Source organism: Balaenoptera musculus, chromosome 11, assembly GCF_009873245.2.
Source record: "Balaenoptera musculus isolate JJ_BM4_2016_0621 chromosome 11, mBalMus1.pri.v3, whole genome shotgun sequence".
NCBI lineage: Eukaryota > Metazoa > Chordata > Mammalia > Artiodactyla > Balaenopteridae > Balaenoptera > Balaenoptera musculus.
This window is the reverse complement of record NC_045795.1, coordinates 55,151,852-55,169,196: the sequence shown is the minus strand read 5'-3', so window position 1 is coordinate 55,169,196 and position 17,345 is coordinate 55,151,852. Positions and strand designations below refer to the sequence as shown.

The 17,345-nt window shown below is 37.4% G+C and overlaps 1 protein-coding gene across 10 annotated transcripts in view; it reads right to left on the bottom strand.

Moving 5' to 3' along the window:
* Window positions 1–17,345, bottom strand: part of LRRFIP2 (LRR binding FLII interacting protein 2) — a 122,447-nt gene that overhangs the window by 73,593 nt on the left and 31,509 nt on the right. For 8 of the 10 annotated variants that reach the window (XM_036867869.1, XM_036867863.1, XM_036867870.1 and 5 more), the window contains 2 exons: window positions 3,795–3,881; window positions 2,192–2,242 (listed from right to left, as the gene is read on the bottom strand). In XM_036867869.1, coding sequence (XP_036723764.1) covers window positions 2,192–2,242; window positions 3,795–3,824 — 81 coding nt within the window. In that variant the 5' untranslated portion in view covers window positions 3,825–3,881. The remainder of the gene's footprint in view (window positions 1–2,191; window positions 2,243–3,794; window positions 3,882–17,345) is intronic. The other 2 variants (XM_036867871.1, XM_036867872.1) reach the window with 1 other exon arrangement.

The following is a 17,345-nucleotide window of genomic DNA, read 5'->3' as shown; positions in this document are numbered from 1 at the left end:
AGCCCTGTGAATACACCTGGCCATCTTCTCTGACAACAAATACTTAATTCAAACCTGCAGCCATTCCCTCAGTTTTAAATTAGGAAACTTCAGAAACTGCATTTACTCTTTCAGGTCACCAACATGCCACTGCTTCAGACATCCAGTTTATAAACAGAAGCACTGGCTAACCTAAGACCAATTGGAAGCCCGGAAAGACATAGGCCCTTTTCTTCTTGGTCCTTCTACCTCCCACTCCATGATTAGCACATGGGGCACCCTCTCATCCCTTCGAATTCTGGGTCTGTCACAACGAAGCAAGTTGTTTACTTCACCAATCCTTTATCACCTATCTATAAAATGGAGATAGTGTACCTATCTTATAATGGGGAATGAACACATAAAAAGCATGAGCACAGTGTTGGCACACAGATATGCACTCAACGACAGCTTCATTCCTGAGCCTCACGCCCTTGGGTTCCCTATTCTCATCCCAACAGCCTACCCCCAGACAAAAAAGTAATAAAATTAGGAGAAATTTTTAATATAGGAAGATTCTTCCTTCTAATAACTGACAATCCAATTGTTTGTATATACATTAATTTCATTATAAATTTATTAGTAATTTATATTTTATATTGTGACTATCACATGCCAACTTCTACTATAAGCTCATAGACAGAAAGCAGCCACAGAGACAAGGATAAGATAAGAAGTGAGAGGAAAAATCAGTTTTAAAGCAGTAAAAGCAAGTGTCAGAAGGGGTTAGAGTGTTATTCCCATCTGAAACTAAACCCCACCTTCCCTGCATGTCCAAATCCTACCTATTACTGAAGACTTGGGTTAGTTGCCACCTGCATTTTAAGCCTCTAACCCCCTTCCATGAAAATCTAGCACGTTCACTGCCTGACCTGCACACCTTTCACAGAGATAAAAAATATGTTTATCTTCATGGCCTTTAAACATAGGAATCAAATATTAAACTTTTAACTTAGGCTTTTCTTCTTATTTAATGTTTTGGTCTGCCCTAAGACATTAAAATCTTAGGCAATTTAATTTGAGAACTATTATACATAATTAAAAGAAGAAATTAATATTTCCATTTTTGTAAGTAAAACCGATTTCTTATATTCACACCAAACATTTTTAAGACATCATCAGTAATATTAAGCCAGTTACATGCAGAAGACACTTTAAATAAAAATAACTAAGCTAGCTTTAGTAACAAGAAAGGACAGGTTCCACTCCAAAATAACAGACACATACATGAGGAGTCGCTTAATTTTAAGCAACCAAACATCTTTTTTCTCTCTTTTCTAAAATATCACAATGAGAAGTATGATAAAGTTTTAAATGTGTAGGTCAATACAGTCATAAATATTTTCATTCTGGTTATACCTCAGAATGCTATTCTAGAAGGGATTTGTTTATGAAAGTTGCTTGTTCAGCAACAATTAGATAGCGGTTCTTAACCTCTGAGGATCACAGACTCCTTTGAGAATCTGATGATAAAAATGCCTGTGGGCATTTCACATGAAAACATACATATACTCAAATCCTTGCCTGAGATTTTAAGGCTTAATGTCCCATCCCCCACGTCTATTCACATACCAAGCTAAGAACCCCTGCAATAGGAGGCAGCTGGGAGACTTACCAACACTGAAAAAAGTTCAAATTTAGGAATGACTCACAGTAACTAATACTCTACTGGTTGCAATTTGCTCTTGTAGCTAACAAATTTGGGAGTGATGGTAAAACAAAAAATAAAAGTAATTTTCAGAGGAGATGAAAGAATGACTTGGGTCATCCCTCAATGAAAACCCTGCTGACTTAGTTTTTTTAAAAAAAGAGAGAAAGGAAGAAGGGAACAGGGAAGGAGAGGCAGGGTGCAGGGCGGTGGAAGGAATGAGAGGGGTAGAGCGACAAATCTGAGGGACAGAAGAACAAACCCATAGAAAGAAAACACATTCATCTACTCAATCTTTCTTGGTCAGGAGCATTCATGAGATGAGTGTGAGGCTGTAACTACAACAGAAATGGCTGGACTCCAAGCACACACTTGGTCCACTATAGGCAGAAGAGACACTCTCTGACCTTTAGGTTCAAACATGCCAAACACTCCTACTTGGCAAACGATTAGTCAATGTTTTACTTTGAGACTGCATATTTCAGCAACTGATCACACCATGCAGGGCAGGCAATCCTGGCCTACCAGCCACTTCTGAATCTGTCCCCATTTCCGATCAAAGGAATGATAAGAGTGCTACAAATGCAAAAGTTTCATAAACTAAAGCATCCAACATACTGCATTCTATGAAAAGTCTTAAATTAATCACATACATTTGCCCTGAACAGCAATGATTGTTAATTTAAAGTTGTTACACATTCAAAATACAGAACATACTAAGAAAAATATGCTCAATAATAGAGATATACGGTCCTCTGTAGTTTAGAGAACTATAAATAAAACTTATACTTAATAACTGTATCCTTATAATTTTAGGAGTATAAAAGACAATACATTGTCACATTTTCATTTCAAGCCAAGAATTGCATTCATATTTGAAGCTATGAGGTTAAAAAATTTAGCAATATATTAACTGCTTTTGGTTTTGTTTTTGAGCTGTGACAATATGTACTCTATACACATCTCTTTAACACATTAACAGAAGATCCACCACCAACTTCAAAATAAAGTGTTTAATACTGCCCTGCAGGTTTTCCGCCCCCCTTCGTACTAATACAACATCAGAAATATTTTTTATGGGAATTTTTGGAGCTAGGTCAATGTCAGAAGGAAAGAGTAAAAAAGAGTATTTGTTTCATTTTAAAGCAACCCAATTTCTATATGCCTACTTAGAAAAAAATTTTTTTTTGCTTTTCTTTCCAATAATTAAAACATATTGAAATGTATTAACTATAGAAAAGCATAAGAACATAAAACCAATCATAATTCCATCATAGATAAACCAAAGTATTGGTAGTAATCACTTCTTTCCAGTAGTTTTTGACCTATATACAGATACTAGTTTTTGTAACACAAAACTGGAGTCCCACCCGTCTACAGTTGTGCTTTTTTTTTTCATTTTCTTAGATGAATATTTTCCTCTATTATTAAATATGCTTACAAACTGTAAGGTTGTATGATTTCACAGAGTTTTACTATGTAGATATCGTAACATAATTAATCAAAATTCTAGGACATTTAGGACCATAGTAAATAACTTTGTCATCACTAAGCCTACTTTAGCTATTACAAACACTTATTACACAATAATAACTTATAACGAGTAAGAGCTATGTATGTGTTTGCTGTTATGATTTAAAACAAATATTGCATTTAACTTGCTGACATAAATGTCTTGTTAAAATATATACATCAGGTTATTCTATTCCCAGTGTTTCAGAAGGAACCAGATTTACTTCAGACGGAAACTAGCCAAGTATTGATTTTTTTTTTTATTTTTTTTAAATTTATTTATTTATTTATTTATTTATGGCTGTGTTGGGTCTTCGTTTCTGTGCGAGGGCTTTCTCTTGTTGTGGCAAGTGGGGGCCACTCTTCATTGCGGTGCGCGGGCCTCTCACTGTCGCGGCCTCTCTTGTTGCGGAGCACAGGCTCCAGACGCGCAGGCTCAGTAGTTGTGGCTCACGGGCTTAGTTGCTCCGTGGCATGTGGGATCTTCCCAGACCAGGGCTCGAACCCGTGTCCCCTGCATTGGCAGGCGGATTCTTAACCACTGCGCCACCAGGGAAGCCCGAAGTATTGATATTTTTGAGACCGACACTAAATCAGGGTTATCCACCCAAATTACCTCTTTTTGTTGCCGTTCCAGTTCTCTCATGCGGATATCTCTTGCTTCTGCTCGGGCAGCCCGTTTTGCTGCCAGTCTTGCCTCTGCCTGAAAAGTAATATAAAGATTCAGCTTTATTTAAAAACCACCACTACCAGCACCACACCTGTAAGTCAGCTTGGAGGACAAGGAGCCAATGGGACATTACTTCCCAAAGAGGGTGGGGGACAAGATGTGGTCCACCAGCAGCCTGACTTCTTCCATCAACATCTCGCCCGTACTCACTTCTTTTTCTAGTCCCAGAGTCTCTCCTGAAATCTGGGCCTTTACCGTCAACTGCTTGCCTTGATTACACATTCAAAACATTTCACACAATTCATTATATGTTTCTCCACACTTGGTTTTTCCAGAATTTTCTTCCCCAGCAATTCAATCATACAGATTAGAAACTGCAGGGCCAGCCTCTGCTTCACTTTGGACCTTGCCAGTATTCGCTCTCCAAGTCCTGTCAATTCTCGACCACTGAGTTTCTCTCCAACGCATCTCAGGTTTCTTTATGCTCACTGTTCCTGCTTGTTTCAGGAACTCTTCCTCTCTCTCTCTCTTTCCATTGAGATATAATTCACACACCATCAAATCCACCACTTAAAAACATACAATTCAGTGGGTTTTCAAGTACATTCACAAAGTTGCACAATTATCACTACTATCTAATTCCAGGATACTTTCATCACCCCAAAAGGAAAACCTGTACCCATTAGTCGTCACTCCCCGTTACCCAACCCCAGACCCTAGCAACCACTAATCCACTTTCTGTCTCTATGAATCTGCCTCTTCTGGACAGAGCATATAAATGAAATCATACAATAGGAACTCTTTATCTCTTGCTTGGATACTGCAACAGTCTCCAAATCCATCTACCTAACTCCAGATTCTGCCCTTCAATTCATCCTCTATGTGGTTACATGATTGCCAGTCTGCCTTTGTTTCTGATCATGTCAATCATTCTGCTGTGTAAAATACTCCAGTGGCTCCCCATTACTCATGGTTAAAGCAAAAATTCCATAGACTAGCACAAAGAGAAGACAGGAGAGGAAAAGCAAAAGCAGAGATTAAGGTTTCTCCCAGTCATCTCTCCACCTTATTTCCCATTACGTGCCCCACCTGCGCCAGTTGCATCCACCTCCCTCCACTCCTGGACTCTCTCTACTGTGCTGGGAGGTTAAGCCTCTCTTCACAGACTGCTGGCAGGAGGTATTCTCCCTTCTCTCTTCTTCAGCTACCGTGCTACCTTCTATGAAGGGTTCCCCCAGTCCCTCTTTCACAGAGTAATACCCTATGGACATGTGCCTACTGTGGCTTATTACACTGTATTAAACGTACTACATGGTATTATATGGTATTAAAATTACATACTTCTATCACCCCACAACTTTCATGTCTCAGTGCCTGCTAAATAAACAAGAGATTTTCAGGTCATGGGCCAAAGTATCAAGGAAATGAGCCAACGAAACAGCTTGATGCACCACATGAAACAAGCTTAAAGGGAAGGAAGCATGCAGGGAGGAGCAATTAATTTTGCCTGGCAAGGTCACATCAGGCTTCTAAGAAGAGGAGACAGTTTAATGGTTACTACTTATTCAACTATCCCAATTTTGGCAATTTCCTAGTCTGTTTAACTGACCTTTAAGTAGCAAAAAACCCTGCAAAGTGAACTGCAATCTGCCAACCACAAGCTCTCACACTGTCATCACCAGAGCAATCAGTGTTCTCACATGAATTTTACATTGGCCTCTATCATTAAAAAACCTACATTCCCCACCTTCTTTACCCCTCTATGAATGGTCACCGTTTTCTTACCAGAGTTTGTATTTTATAGAAAAAGACTTCAAGGCTAAGTTATGCTTCAGTAGATAACAAATACGTTTTAAAATTACAAAGTATCATTTTTCTGGGAAAAATGTTCAAACCTCTCTTTTTTTAATTTAAGAAAGCCACAGCAATGTGTAGGAATTTTCATTTACACTTACACTAGCTTTGCACTTGTAGCTTCCCTTAGAAATTTATTGAGAATGCCAATTTCATCCTCCTGAGATCTGTGGCCAATTCTGCACAATCTATTCTAAAATAGGACTTCTCTCACCAAACCTAAATTATAGGTAATTGAAATCTATTCTCTAATACAACTTCTTGCACAACAAAAGGACCTACTGTATAGCACAAGGAACTCTACTCATTATTCTGTAATAACCTATATGGGAAAAGAATCTGAAAAAGAATGGATATATGTATAATATATGTATAACTGAATCACTTAGCTGTACACCTGAAACTAACACAACACTGCAAATCAACTATACTGCAAAATAAAAAATTAAATTTAAAAATTAAAAAAAAAAAAAAGGAAGGGACCTAACTGCTGTATAACAGAAAGAACATGGGCTTCAGAGCCAGAAAAACATCCTTCTCTTTGTTACTTAGCCAACTTTATGCAAAACTCAGATATTACCTCCCTTGGAGCTGGTATTAAATAAGGCAAGCTTTAAAAAGGTAAAGAAGATTTAAAATTACTTTATCTGTTTTTTTTCTGTACATTGCTTCCACGTGCCTGACAGGAGGAGTAGCAAGGAGCTAACGGTGATTCCAATCTGGTAAGACAAGACGTGTACTCTATTCTTATACTGACGTATTTTGAAATAGTCAAATAATAGGTACACAAAGCATACTTCTAAGTACCAACACTAGCACTTTCCCCTCAGAATACTATTGTGTAAAAGAGCTACTGCAAATTCGTTTTAACCCACCCTCACAGATATAAAATAAAAAAGATAAAAAACTAAAGGACCACAAGGATTTAACGGAGTTCAAAACAAAGTTGGTTAAAAAAAAATAAACATAGAATCACCACTTGATCCAATAATTCCACTTCTGGGTACATACAACAAAGAATTGAAAGTAGAGACCCAAACAGATATTTGTACACCAATGGTCATAGCAGCATTACCCATAATAGCCAAAAGGTGGAAACAACCCAAACGGCCATCAGCAGATGAATGGACAAACAAAATGTGTTATGTACATACAATGAAATATTATGTAGCCTTTAAAAGGCTACATAATAATAATAATTTAATAATACATTTTGACACATGCTACAACATGGATGAATTCTGAACACATTTTTTAAAAATTAAATTTTATTGGAGGACTTCCCTGGTGGCGCAGTGGTTAAGAATCTGCCTGCCAATACAGGGGACACAGGTTCGAGCCCTGGTCCATGAAGATCCCACATGCCACAGAGCAACTAAGCCTGTGTGCCACAACTACTAAGCCTGGGCTCTAGAGCTTGCGAGCCACAACTACTGAGCCTGCATGCCACAACTACTGAAGCCCGCATGCCTAGAGCCCATGCTCCGCCACAAGAGAAGCCCACCGCAATGAGAAGCCCGTGCACCACAACGAAGAGTAGCCCCAGCTTGCCACAACTAGAGAAAGCCCGCGCACAGCAACGAAGGCCCAACACAGCCATAAATAAACAAACAAACAAATAAATAAATAAAATATATGAGGAAGTTGAGTCTTAAAAAAAAAGTTTTATTGGAGTATAGTTGTTTTACAATGTTGTTGAAGACATTATGAAGTGAAATAAGCCAGACACAAAAGGACAAATATTAAATGATTCTGCTTATCTCAAGGATCTAAAATAGTCAAATATCATGGAGATAGAAAGTAGAACAGTGGTTTCCAGGGGCTGGGGGGGACAAGGGAATGGGGAGTTATTATTTAATGGGTACAGAGTTTCAGTAAGGATGATGAAAAAGTTCTGAAGATGGATAGTTGTGATGACTGCACAGCAATCTAAATGTACTTAATGCCACTGAACTGTATACTTAAAGATGATTAAAATGATAAATTTTATGTTACGTTTATTTTACCTCAAAAAAAAAAGGTTAGTTAGCTTAAAAGTTAGCATAAGACATGAATGAAATCAGAAGTATTCAGGAGCCTAAATCATTTAAGTATTTGTATGGTCTTTAGGCTGACATGACCCAAACTTTTAAATAAAGTTAATAGGAAAATTCAGGAACTGGAAATTCAGGTTCAGAAGTTACCTGTGAAATCCAGTAAGCACTGGACCAGGTTTCTAAACATTATTCTGATCATTATGCTTTCAAATATTAGGCACATAAAAGCTGATTAAAGGAAATAATATGTAATTGGATAGGTATAGGAATTTATTCTTCCTAGAGCAGTGAAAATGAAAACACAAAAAATAAAGATATATTTGGATAGAATTAAATCTATTTCTCACTAAATGCTTGGGGCAAGTGGAAAAACAAAATGACAGCAAAAATCATGGGCCTTGATCACCCCTGGAATAAACGCTTTAGATTGTGTTAAATCATAAACCTTCTAAATTTGTTGAATGTTCACTTTATCACTCAACTAATAACTAGGAACCATACAATGGAAAACATGAGGACTAAACATGTACTATGGTTTGAGTGCTTCTACATTAGGGACTTTTCCTCTACCATCAGAATTTTGTATTATGTTGTTTGGGGATGTAAAAAAAGAAAAATACATGAGATGCAATAAAAAGACAAATAAGGCTGACCCTTGAACAACATGGGTTTGAATTGTATGGGTCCACTTATACACGGATTTTTTTCAATAGTAAATACTACAGAACTACATTATCCACAGATCGGAGGGACCCCAGATATGAAGGGCCAACTATAAGTTACAGGGGGGTTTTTGACTGCAGGTAGGGTCGGCACCCCTAACCTCCTCATTGTTCAAGGGTCAACTGTAACTCCATTTTAGAATGGGCAAAGGATTTTAATAGACATTTCTCTAAAGAAGATATACAAGTAGCCAATTAGCACACAAAAAGATGCTCAACATCATTGGTCATTAGGGAAATGCAAATCAAAATCACACTGAGATACCATTTCACACCCACGAGGATGGCTATAACAAAAAAATTTTTAAATGGAAAATAACTAGTGTTGGCAAGGATGTGGAGAAGTCAGACACATTGCTGGTGGATATGTTAAACGGTGTAGCTGCTACTGAAAATGGTTTAGCAGTTCCTCAAAACATTAAACATACACCATAAGACCCGGCATCCACCTCTAGATATGTACCTAAGGGAAACGAACACGTGTTCACACAAAAACTTGTACATTAAGTATTCATAGCAGTATTATTCATAATAGCCCCCCAAATGGAAAAAACACAAATGTTCATCAACTGATGAATGGATAAACAAAATGTGGTATCATCCATAGAATGGAATATTATTCAGCCATAAAAAGGAATGAAGACTGAGCTCTGACCACCACAGCAAAAGTCAGCTCTACCCACCACCAGAGCCTCCTATCAAGCCTCTTAGATAGCCTCAACCACCAGAGGGCAGACAGCAGAAGCAAGAAAAACTACAATCCTGCAGCCTGTGGAACAAAAACCACATTCACAGAAAGATAGACAAGATGAAAAGTCAGAGGGCTATATACCAGATGAAGGAACAAGATAAAATCCCAGAAAAACAACTAAATGAAGTGGAGATAGGCAACCTTCCAGAAAAAGAATTCAGAATAATGATAGTGAAGATGATCCAGGACCTCAGAATAAGAATGGAGGCAAAGATTGAGAAGATGCAAGAAATGTTTAACAAAGACCTAGAAGAATTAAAGAACAAACAAACAGAGATGAACAATACAATAACTGAAATGAAAACTACATTAGAAGGAATCAATAGCAGAATAACTGAGGCAGAAGAACGGATAAGTGACCTGGAAGACAGAATGGTGGAATTCACTGCTGCAGAACAGACTAAAGAAAAAAGAATGAAAAGAAATGAAGACAGCCTAAGAGACCTCTGGGACAACATTAAACGCAACAACATTCGCATTTTAGGGGTCCCAGAAGGAGAAGAGAGAGAGAAATGACCCAAGAAAATATTTGAAGAGATTATAGTCGAAAACTTCCCCAACATGGGAAAGGAAACAGCCACCCAAGTCCAGGAAGCGCAGAGAGTCCCATACAGGATAAAACCAAGGAGAAACACACTGAGACACATAGTAATCAAATTGGAAAAAATTAAAGACAAAGAAAAATTATTGAAAGCAGCAAGGGAAAAATGACAAATAACATACAAGGGAACTCCCATGAGGTTAACAGCTGATTTCTCAGCAGAAACTCTACAAGCCAGAAGGGAGTGGCATGATATACTTAAAGTGATGAAAGGGAAGAACCTACAACCAAGATTACTCTACCTGGCAAGGATCTCATTTAGATTTGATGGAGAAATCAAAAGCTTTACAGACAAGCAAAAGCTAAGAGAATTCAGCACCACCAAACCAGCTCTACAACAAATGCTAAAGGAACTTCTCTAAGTGGGAAACACAAGAGAAGAAAAGGACCTACAAAAACAAACTCAAAATAATTAAGAAAAGGGTCATAGGAACATACATATCGATAATTACCTTAAACGTGAATGGATTAAATGCTCCAACCAAAAGACACAGGCTTGCTGAATGGATACAAAAACAAGACCCATATATATGCTGTCTACAAGAGACCTACGGACACATACAGACTGAAAGTGAGGGGATGGAAAAAGATATTCCATGCAAATGGAAATCAAAAGAAAGCTGGAGTAGCTACACTCATATCACATAAAATAGACTTTAAAATAAAGAATGTTACAAGAGACAAGGAAGGACACTACATAATGATCCAGGGATCAATCCAAGAAGAAGATATAACAATTATAAATATATATGCACCCAACACAGGAGCACCTCAATACATAAGGCAACTGCTAACAGCTATAAAAGAGGAAATCGACAGTAACACAATAATAGTGGGGGACTTTAACACCTCACTTACACCAATGGACAGATCATCCAAAATGAAAATAAATAAGGAAACAGAAGCTTTAAATGACACAATAGACCAGATAGATTTAATTGATATTTATAGGACATTCCATCTGAAAACAGCAGATTACACGTTCTTCTCAAGTGCGCACAGAACATTCTCCAGGATAGATCACATCTTGGGTCACAAATCAAGCCTCAGTAAATTTAAGAAAATAGAAATCATATCAAGCATCTTTTGTGACCACAACGCTATGAGATTAAAAATCAATTACAGGGAAAAAAACAAAAAAAACACAAACACATGGAGGTTAAACAATACGTTACTAAATAACCAAGAGATCACTGAAGAAATCAAAGAGGAAATCAAACAATACCTAGAGACAAATGACAATGAAAACACGACGATCCAAAACCTATGGGATGCAGCAAAAGCAGTTCTAAGAGGGAAGGTTATAGCTATACAAGCCTATCTAAAGAAACAAGAAAAATCTCAAGTAAACAATCTAACCTTACACCTAAAGGAACTAGAGAAAGAAGAACAAACAAAACCCAAAGTTAGCAGAAGGAAAGAAATCATAAAGATCAGAGCAGAAATAAATGAAATAGAAACAAAGAAAACAAGAGCAAAGATCAATAAAACTAAAAGCTGGTTCTTTCAGAAGATAAACAAAATTGATAAGCCATTAGCCAGACTCACCAAGAAAAAGAGGGAGAGGACTCAAATCAATAAAATTAGAAATGAAAAGGGAGAAGTTACAACAGACACCGCAGAAATACAAAGCATCCTAAGAGACTACTACAAGCAACTCTCTGCCAATAAAATGGACAGCCTGGAAGAAATGGACAAATTCTTAGAAAGGTATAACCTTCCAAGACTGAACCAGGAAGAAACAGAAAATATGAACAGACCAATCACAAGTAATGAAATTGAAACTGTGATTAAAAATCTTCCAACAAACAAAAGTCCAGGATCAGATGGCTTCACAGGTGAATTCTATCAAACATTTAGGGAAGAGCTAACACCCATCCTTCTCAAACTCCTCCAAAAAATTGCAGAGGAAGGAACACTCCCAAACTCATTCTATGAGGCCACCCTCACCCTGGTAACAAAACCAGACAAAGATACTACAAAAAAAGAAAATTACAGACCAATATCACTGATGAATATAGATGCAAAAATCCTCAACAAAATACTAGCAAACAGAATCCAACAGTGCAGTAAGAGGATCATACACCACGATCAAGTGGGATTTATCCCAGGGATGCAAGGATTCTTCAATGTACGCAAATCAATCAACGTGATACACCATATTAACAAATTGAAGAATAAACACCATGTGATCATCTCAATAGATGCAGAAAAAGCTTTTGACAAAATTCAGCACCCATTTATGATAAAAACTCTCCAGAAAGTGGGCATAGAGGGAACCTACCTCAACATAATAAAGGCCATATACGACAAACCCACAGCAAACATCATTCTCAACGGTGAAAAACTGAAAGCATTTCCTCTAAGATCAGGAACGAGACAAGGATGTCCACTCTCACCACTATTATTCAACATAGTTTTGGAAGTCCTAGCCACGGCAATCAGAGAAGATAAAGAAATAAAAGGAATACAAATTGGAAAAGAAGAAGTAAAACTGTCACTGTTTGCAGATGACATGATACTATACATAAAGAATCCTAAAAATGCCACCAGAAAACTACTAGAGCTAATCAATGAATTTGGTAAAGTTGCAGGATACAAAATTAATGCACAGAAATCTCTTGCATTCCTATACACTAATGATGGAAAATCTGAAAGAGAAATTATGGAAACACTCCCATTTACCATTGCAACAAAAAGAATAAAATACCTAGGAATAAACCTACCTAGGGAGACAAAAGACCTGTATGCAGAAAACTATAAGACACTGATGAAAGAAATTAAAGATGATACCAACAGATGGAGAGATATACCATGTTCTTGGATTGGAAGAATCAATATTGTGAAAATGACCATACTACCCAAAGCAATCTACAGATTCAATGCAATCCCTATCAAATTACCAATGGCATTTTTCACGGAACTAGAACATATCATCTTAAAATTTGTATGGAGACACAAAAGACCCCGAATAGCCAAAGCAGTCTTGAGGGAAAAAAACGGAGCTGGAGGAATCAGACTCCCTGACTTCAGACTATACTATAAAGCAACAGTAATCAAGACAATATGGTACTGGCACAAAAACAGAAGCATAGATCAATGGAACAAGATAGAAAGCCCAGAGATAAACCCACGCACCTATGGTCAACTAATCTATGACAAAGGAGGCAAAGATATACAATGGAGAAAAGACAGTCTCTTCAATAAGTGGTGCTGGGAAAACTGGACAGCTACATGTAAAAGAATGAAATTAGAATACTCCCTAACACCATACACAAAAATAAACTCAAAATGGATTAGAGACCTAAATGTAAGACCGGACACTATAAAACTCTTAGGGGAAAACATAGGAAGAACACTCTTTGACATAAATCACAGCAAGATCTTTTTTGATCCACTTCCTAGAGTAATGGAAATAAAAACAAAAATAAACAAATGGGACCTAATGAAACTTCAAAGCTTTTGCACAGCAAAGGAAACCATAAATAAGACGAAAAGACAACCCTCAGAATGGGAGAAAATATTTGCAAACGAATCAACGGACAAAGGATTAATCTCCAAAATATATAAACAGCTCATGCAGCTCAATATTAAAGAAACAAACAACCCAATCCAAAAATGGGCAGAAGACCTAAATAGACATTTCTCCAAAGAAGACATACAGATGGCCAAGAAGCACATGAAAAGATGCTCAACATCACTAATTATTAGAGAAATGCAAATCAAAACTACAATGAGGTATCACCTCACACCAGTTAGAATGGCCATCATCAGAAAATCTACAAACAACAAATGCTGGAGAGGGTGTGGAGAAAAGGGAACCCTCTTGCACTGTTGGTGGGAATGTAAATTGATACAGCCACTATGGAGAACAATATGGAGGTTCCTTAAAAAACTAAAAATAGAATTACCATATGACCCAGCAATCCCACTACTGGGCATATACCCAGAGAAAACCATAATTCAAAAAGACACATGCACCCCAATGTTCATTGCAGCACTATTTACAATAGCCAGGTCATAGAAGCAATGTAAATGCCCATCGACAGACGAATGGATAAAGAAGTTGTGGTACATATATACAATGGAATATTACTCAGCCATAAAAAGGAACGAAACTGAGTCATTTGTTGAGACATGGATGCATCTAGAGACTGTCATACAAAGTGAAGTAAGTCAGAAAGAGAAAAACAAATATCGTATATTAACGCATGTATGTGGAACCTAGAAAAATGGTACAGATGAACCGGTTTGCAGGGCAGAAGTTGAGACACAGATGTAGAGAACAAACGTATGGACACCAAGGGGGGGAAAACTGCGTTGGGGTGGGGATGGTGGTGTGCTGAATTGGGGGATTGGGATTGACATGTATACAGTGATGTGTATAAAATTGATGACTGATTAAAAAAATAAATTAAAAAAAAAAAAAGGAATGAGGTACTGATGTAGGTTACAACATGGATGAACCCTAAAAACATTATGCTAAGTGAAAGAAGCCAGACACAAAAGTCCACATATTGTATAATTCCACTTATATGAAATGTCCAGAATAGGAAAATCCAAAGACAGAATGTAGATTTCTGATTGCCAGGGGCTGGAGTAAGGGGGAGATGGAGAGTGACTGCTAATTGGTATGTGGTTTCTTTCTGTGCTGATGAGATGTCTGTAATTTGTAATTAGAAAGTGGCAGTGGTTGTACATCCTTCTGAATACACTAAACACCACTAAAAACTGTATACTTTAAAATGGTGAATTTTATGGTATGTGAATTATATCTCAATTAAAAATTTTTTAAATAAATGAGACAGTGAATAAAAAATATAATGCTAAATTAAATAAATAGTAAAATATGCAAAACTCCAGCACATAAAACTCAGTATATAAAATGGCAGAAAGGGAATCTTATGATCTAGTAAGTCTGGAAAATGCCAGGTTAAATTTTTTAAAATCTTTAATAATACACATTATGAACTGCCAAGAAAAAGGTAAAATAAAAAAGCATTTCGCAGGCTTACCTAACCACATTACTAAATAAGCCCTAAGTAATTCTTCAAGGATCATGCTCCAAGGAACACATTTGGGAAATAATGATTAAGCTCTGGCAATATATCAGGACCCAATTCAAACTGTACTAATTCTGTTAGGGGGGGACCTTACCCTTGTTCTTAATATTTATAAAATTAAACAATGTTTTGAGAATGATCTTCATAGAATCAAAACCCAAACTTTCAAGATGACAGAAAAGATGAGACCTCACATTAATATTACTACCATCATTTGAACACTTAGCAAAGCTAGGTGCTTATTTTCCTTTAATCCACAAAGTAACCCCTTGAGGTACAGAAGGATTAAGTAATTTGCCTAATATCTCCTGGCCAGCAAGTATTCGAACTGAGATCCACATCCTTAGAATCTGACTCCAGTTAACGCTCTTAACTATGTTGCCACAACTTATATCTTTATACCCCAAGTGTAAGAACATATCCTTAGGCAAATAATAAGTTTACTTTGGACGAATTAACCTGTGATTTTTCAATTTAGCATAGATTCTCTCTTTTCTGTGAAACTGTACCATTCTGGTTCCCTTTTTTCTTTGACCATGACTTTACCCCAAATGTAGTTAATCTTCTCCTTTTGCTATACACAGCCTTTCCTCTCATCTGTTTACTCCATATTTTCAATTATCAGCCAACGAGAATGATTCAAATCTAGCATCTCAAGCTCTGACCAAAATCAAAGCCTACATTTCTAACTCTCTAGTGGATCTCTTGTCATACAGTAAGAGTGAATAAAAGCAACCTCATCTTCCCTCAGTGAATACGCTTTGCTTCCCTATTTTTCAATCTCCAGAAATGGAACCCTTGTTGAAAACTCAGTCTCAGGGACTCCTACTTCCTAACTAAACCTTCTTTACAATATCCCTTAAATGCAACCTTTAATATCCATTCCTACAGACTCCCCCTCTTCCAAGCAGGCCCTTACACTTTCACCTAGGATACTCTATTTCCTAATTCTAACTTCACTTTCTCCATTCCAACTCTCCTCCTATCCGTGCTATTTCCACATTACACACTGTTAAATTAATCTGCACCAAGGAACAAGTGGTTGATTAGCCATAATATACTTTATGATGCCCAATACCCAAAAGCATCCTTACACTTTCAGAATTTTAAATTTGGATTCTGTTACTGCTTAGGTCAAATAAACACAGAACAGCCTAAAATAAACCAAATCAGTCCAAATCAGTTTCCAAATCAGAAACTCAACTAAGGCCAATCCTATTATAACTATCTGTCCTGTGGGTCTACAAGTAAAGCAGGATCTATCCTATCCACTGGACAGTGCCCTCTGTTTCCTTGGAATATAACCCACATGTCAAATTTCATTTGGAACTCTTCTGGGGGGGCTGGATATTCTGGGGGGAAACAAAGTTATATCCACTTTAAAAAAAATAGTTTGAATCCATCATCCTAAGAGTCAAAGGCAAGAGAGTTCATTATAAAGTTACATAGCAATATAAATATAAAATATATGTATATACATATAAAACACAAATGTAAAGTTATATAACAATATACATATAAAACATATATGGACGTGTCTATATATATAGAGACACACACCCTCTGTGCTATGATGTGAACTCCACTCTCCCTAGGGACCTTGCCTCAACTATCTGATCTCCTCTGTCTGCACTCTCTTCCTCTACTGGTTTGTTCTTCTCATCATAAGTAGGTTCAAAGTCTCTCTTATCTTTAAACAAACAAACAAACAAACAGTCCCATCCTGGTTCAATTCTGTCTCGTCTTCTCTTTACAGCCAACTTTTCTAGCACCTCCCTCCTCACTCCCCACTCCCTTCAAATGACACTTTCTGGCTTCTGCCCAAATCATTTCAGTGAAATTGCTCATGCCAAAGTCACTTATGACCTCTGACTACCAAACCCAACAGAATTTTTCTCTTATCTCACTTGTCCATTCTGGCTTCCCATATCACTGCCACTCAACTTCTTCTGAAAACTCTCCTCTCTTGGCTTTCTGCAATACTAGTCTCTCCTGGTTTCCCGCTTGACTCTCTGACCTCTCTTCCTCAGAATCCTTCATGGGCTCATTTTTCTCTGTTAGCTCCTAAAACTTTAAAATAGCCAAAGCTTCCAGGCTTCATCTTACTCTCTTCACTCTATGTTCCCTCCCTGGGTGATACTGAGAGTCTGCAAAGCTTTGTGTCCAACCCAGACTTTTCTCTCACAGTCCAACTGGCTATTAAACCCTGGGGCTGTCCCACCGGAACCTCGGATTTGATATATCACAAATGGAATTTATAATCTTTCCCTTAAAGTTCCTCTTCCTCTTTATGTCCCCATCAGCTGTCCCATTACCCAGAACTGAAATGAAGGATCCCCGTAAGTCTCCTTCCTCCCTCGTTTACATCCTCCGTCCTTACCGTCACTAAATCTCAGCTATAGTTCCCATCAAGATTCTCTCTCTCTACTATTTCTTCAGTCCAAACTTCCCTCTCCATTCCCACTATCAC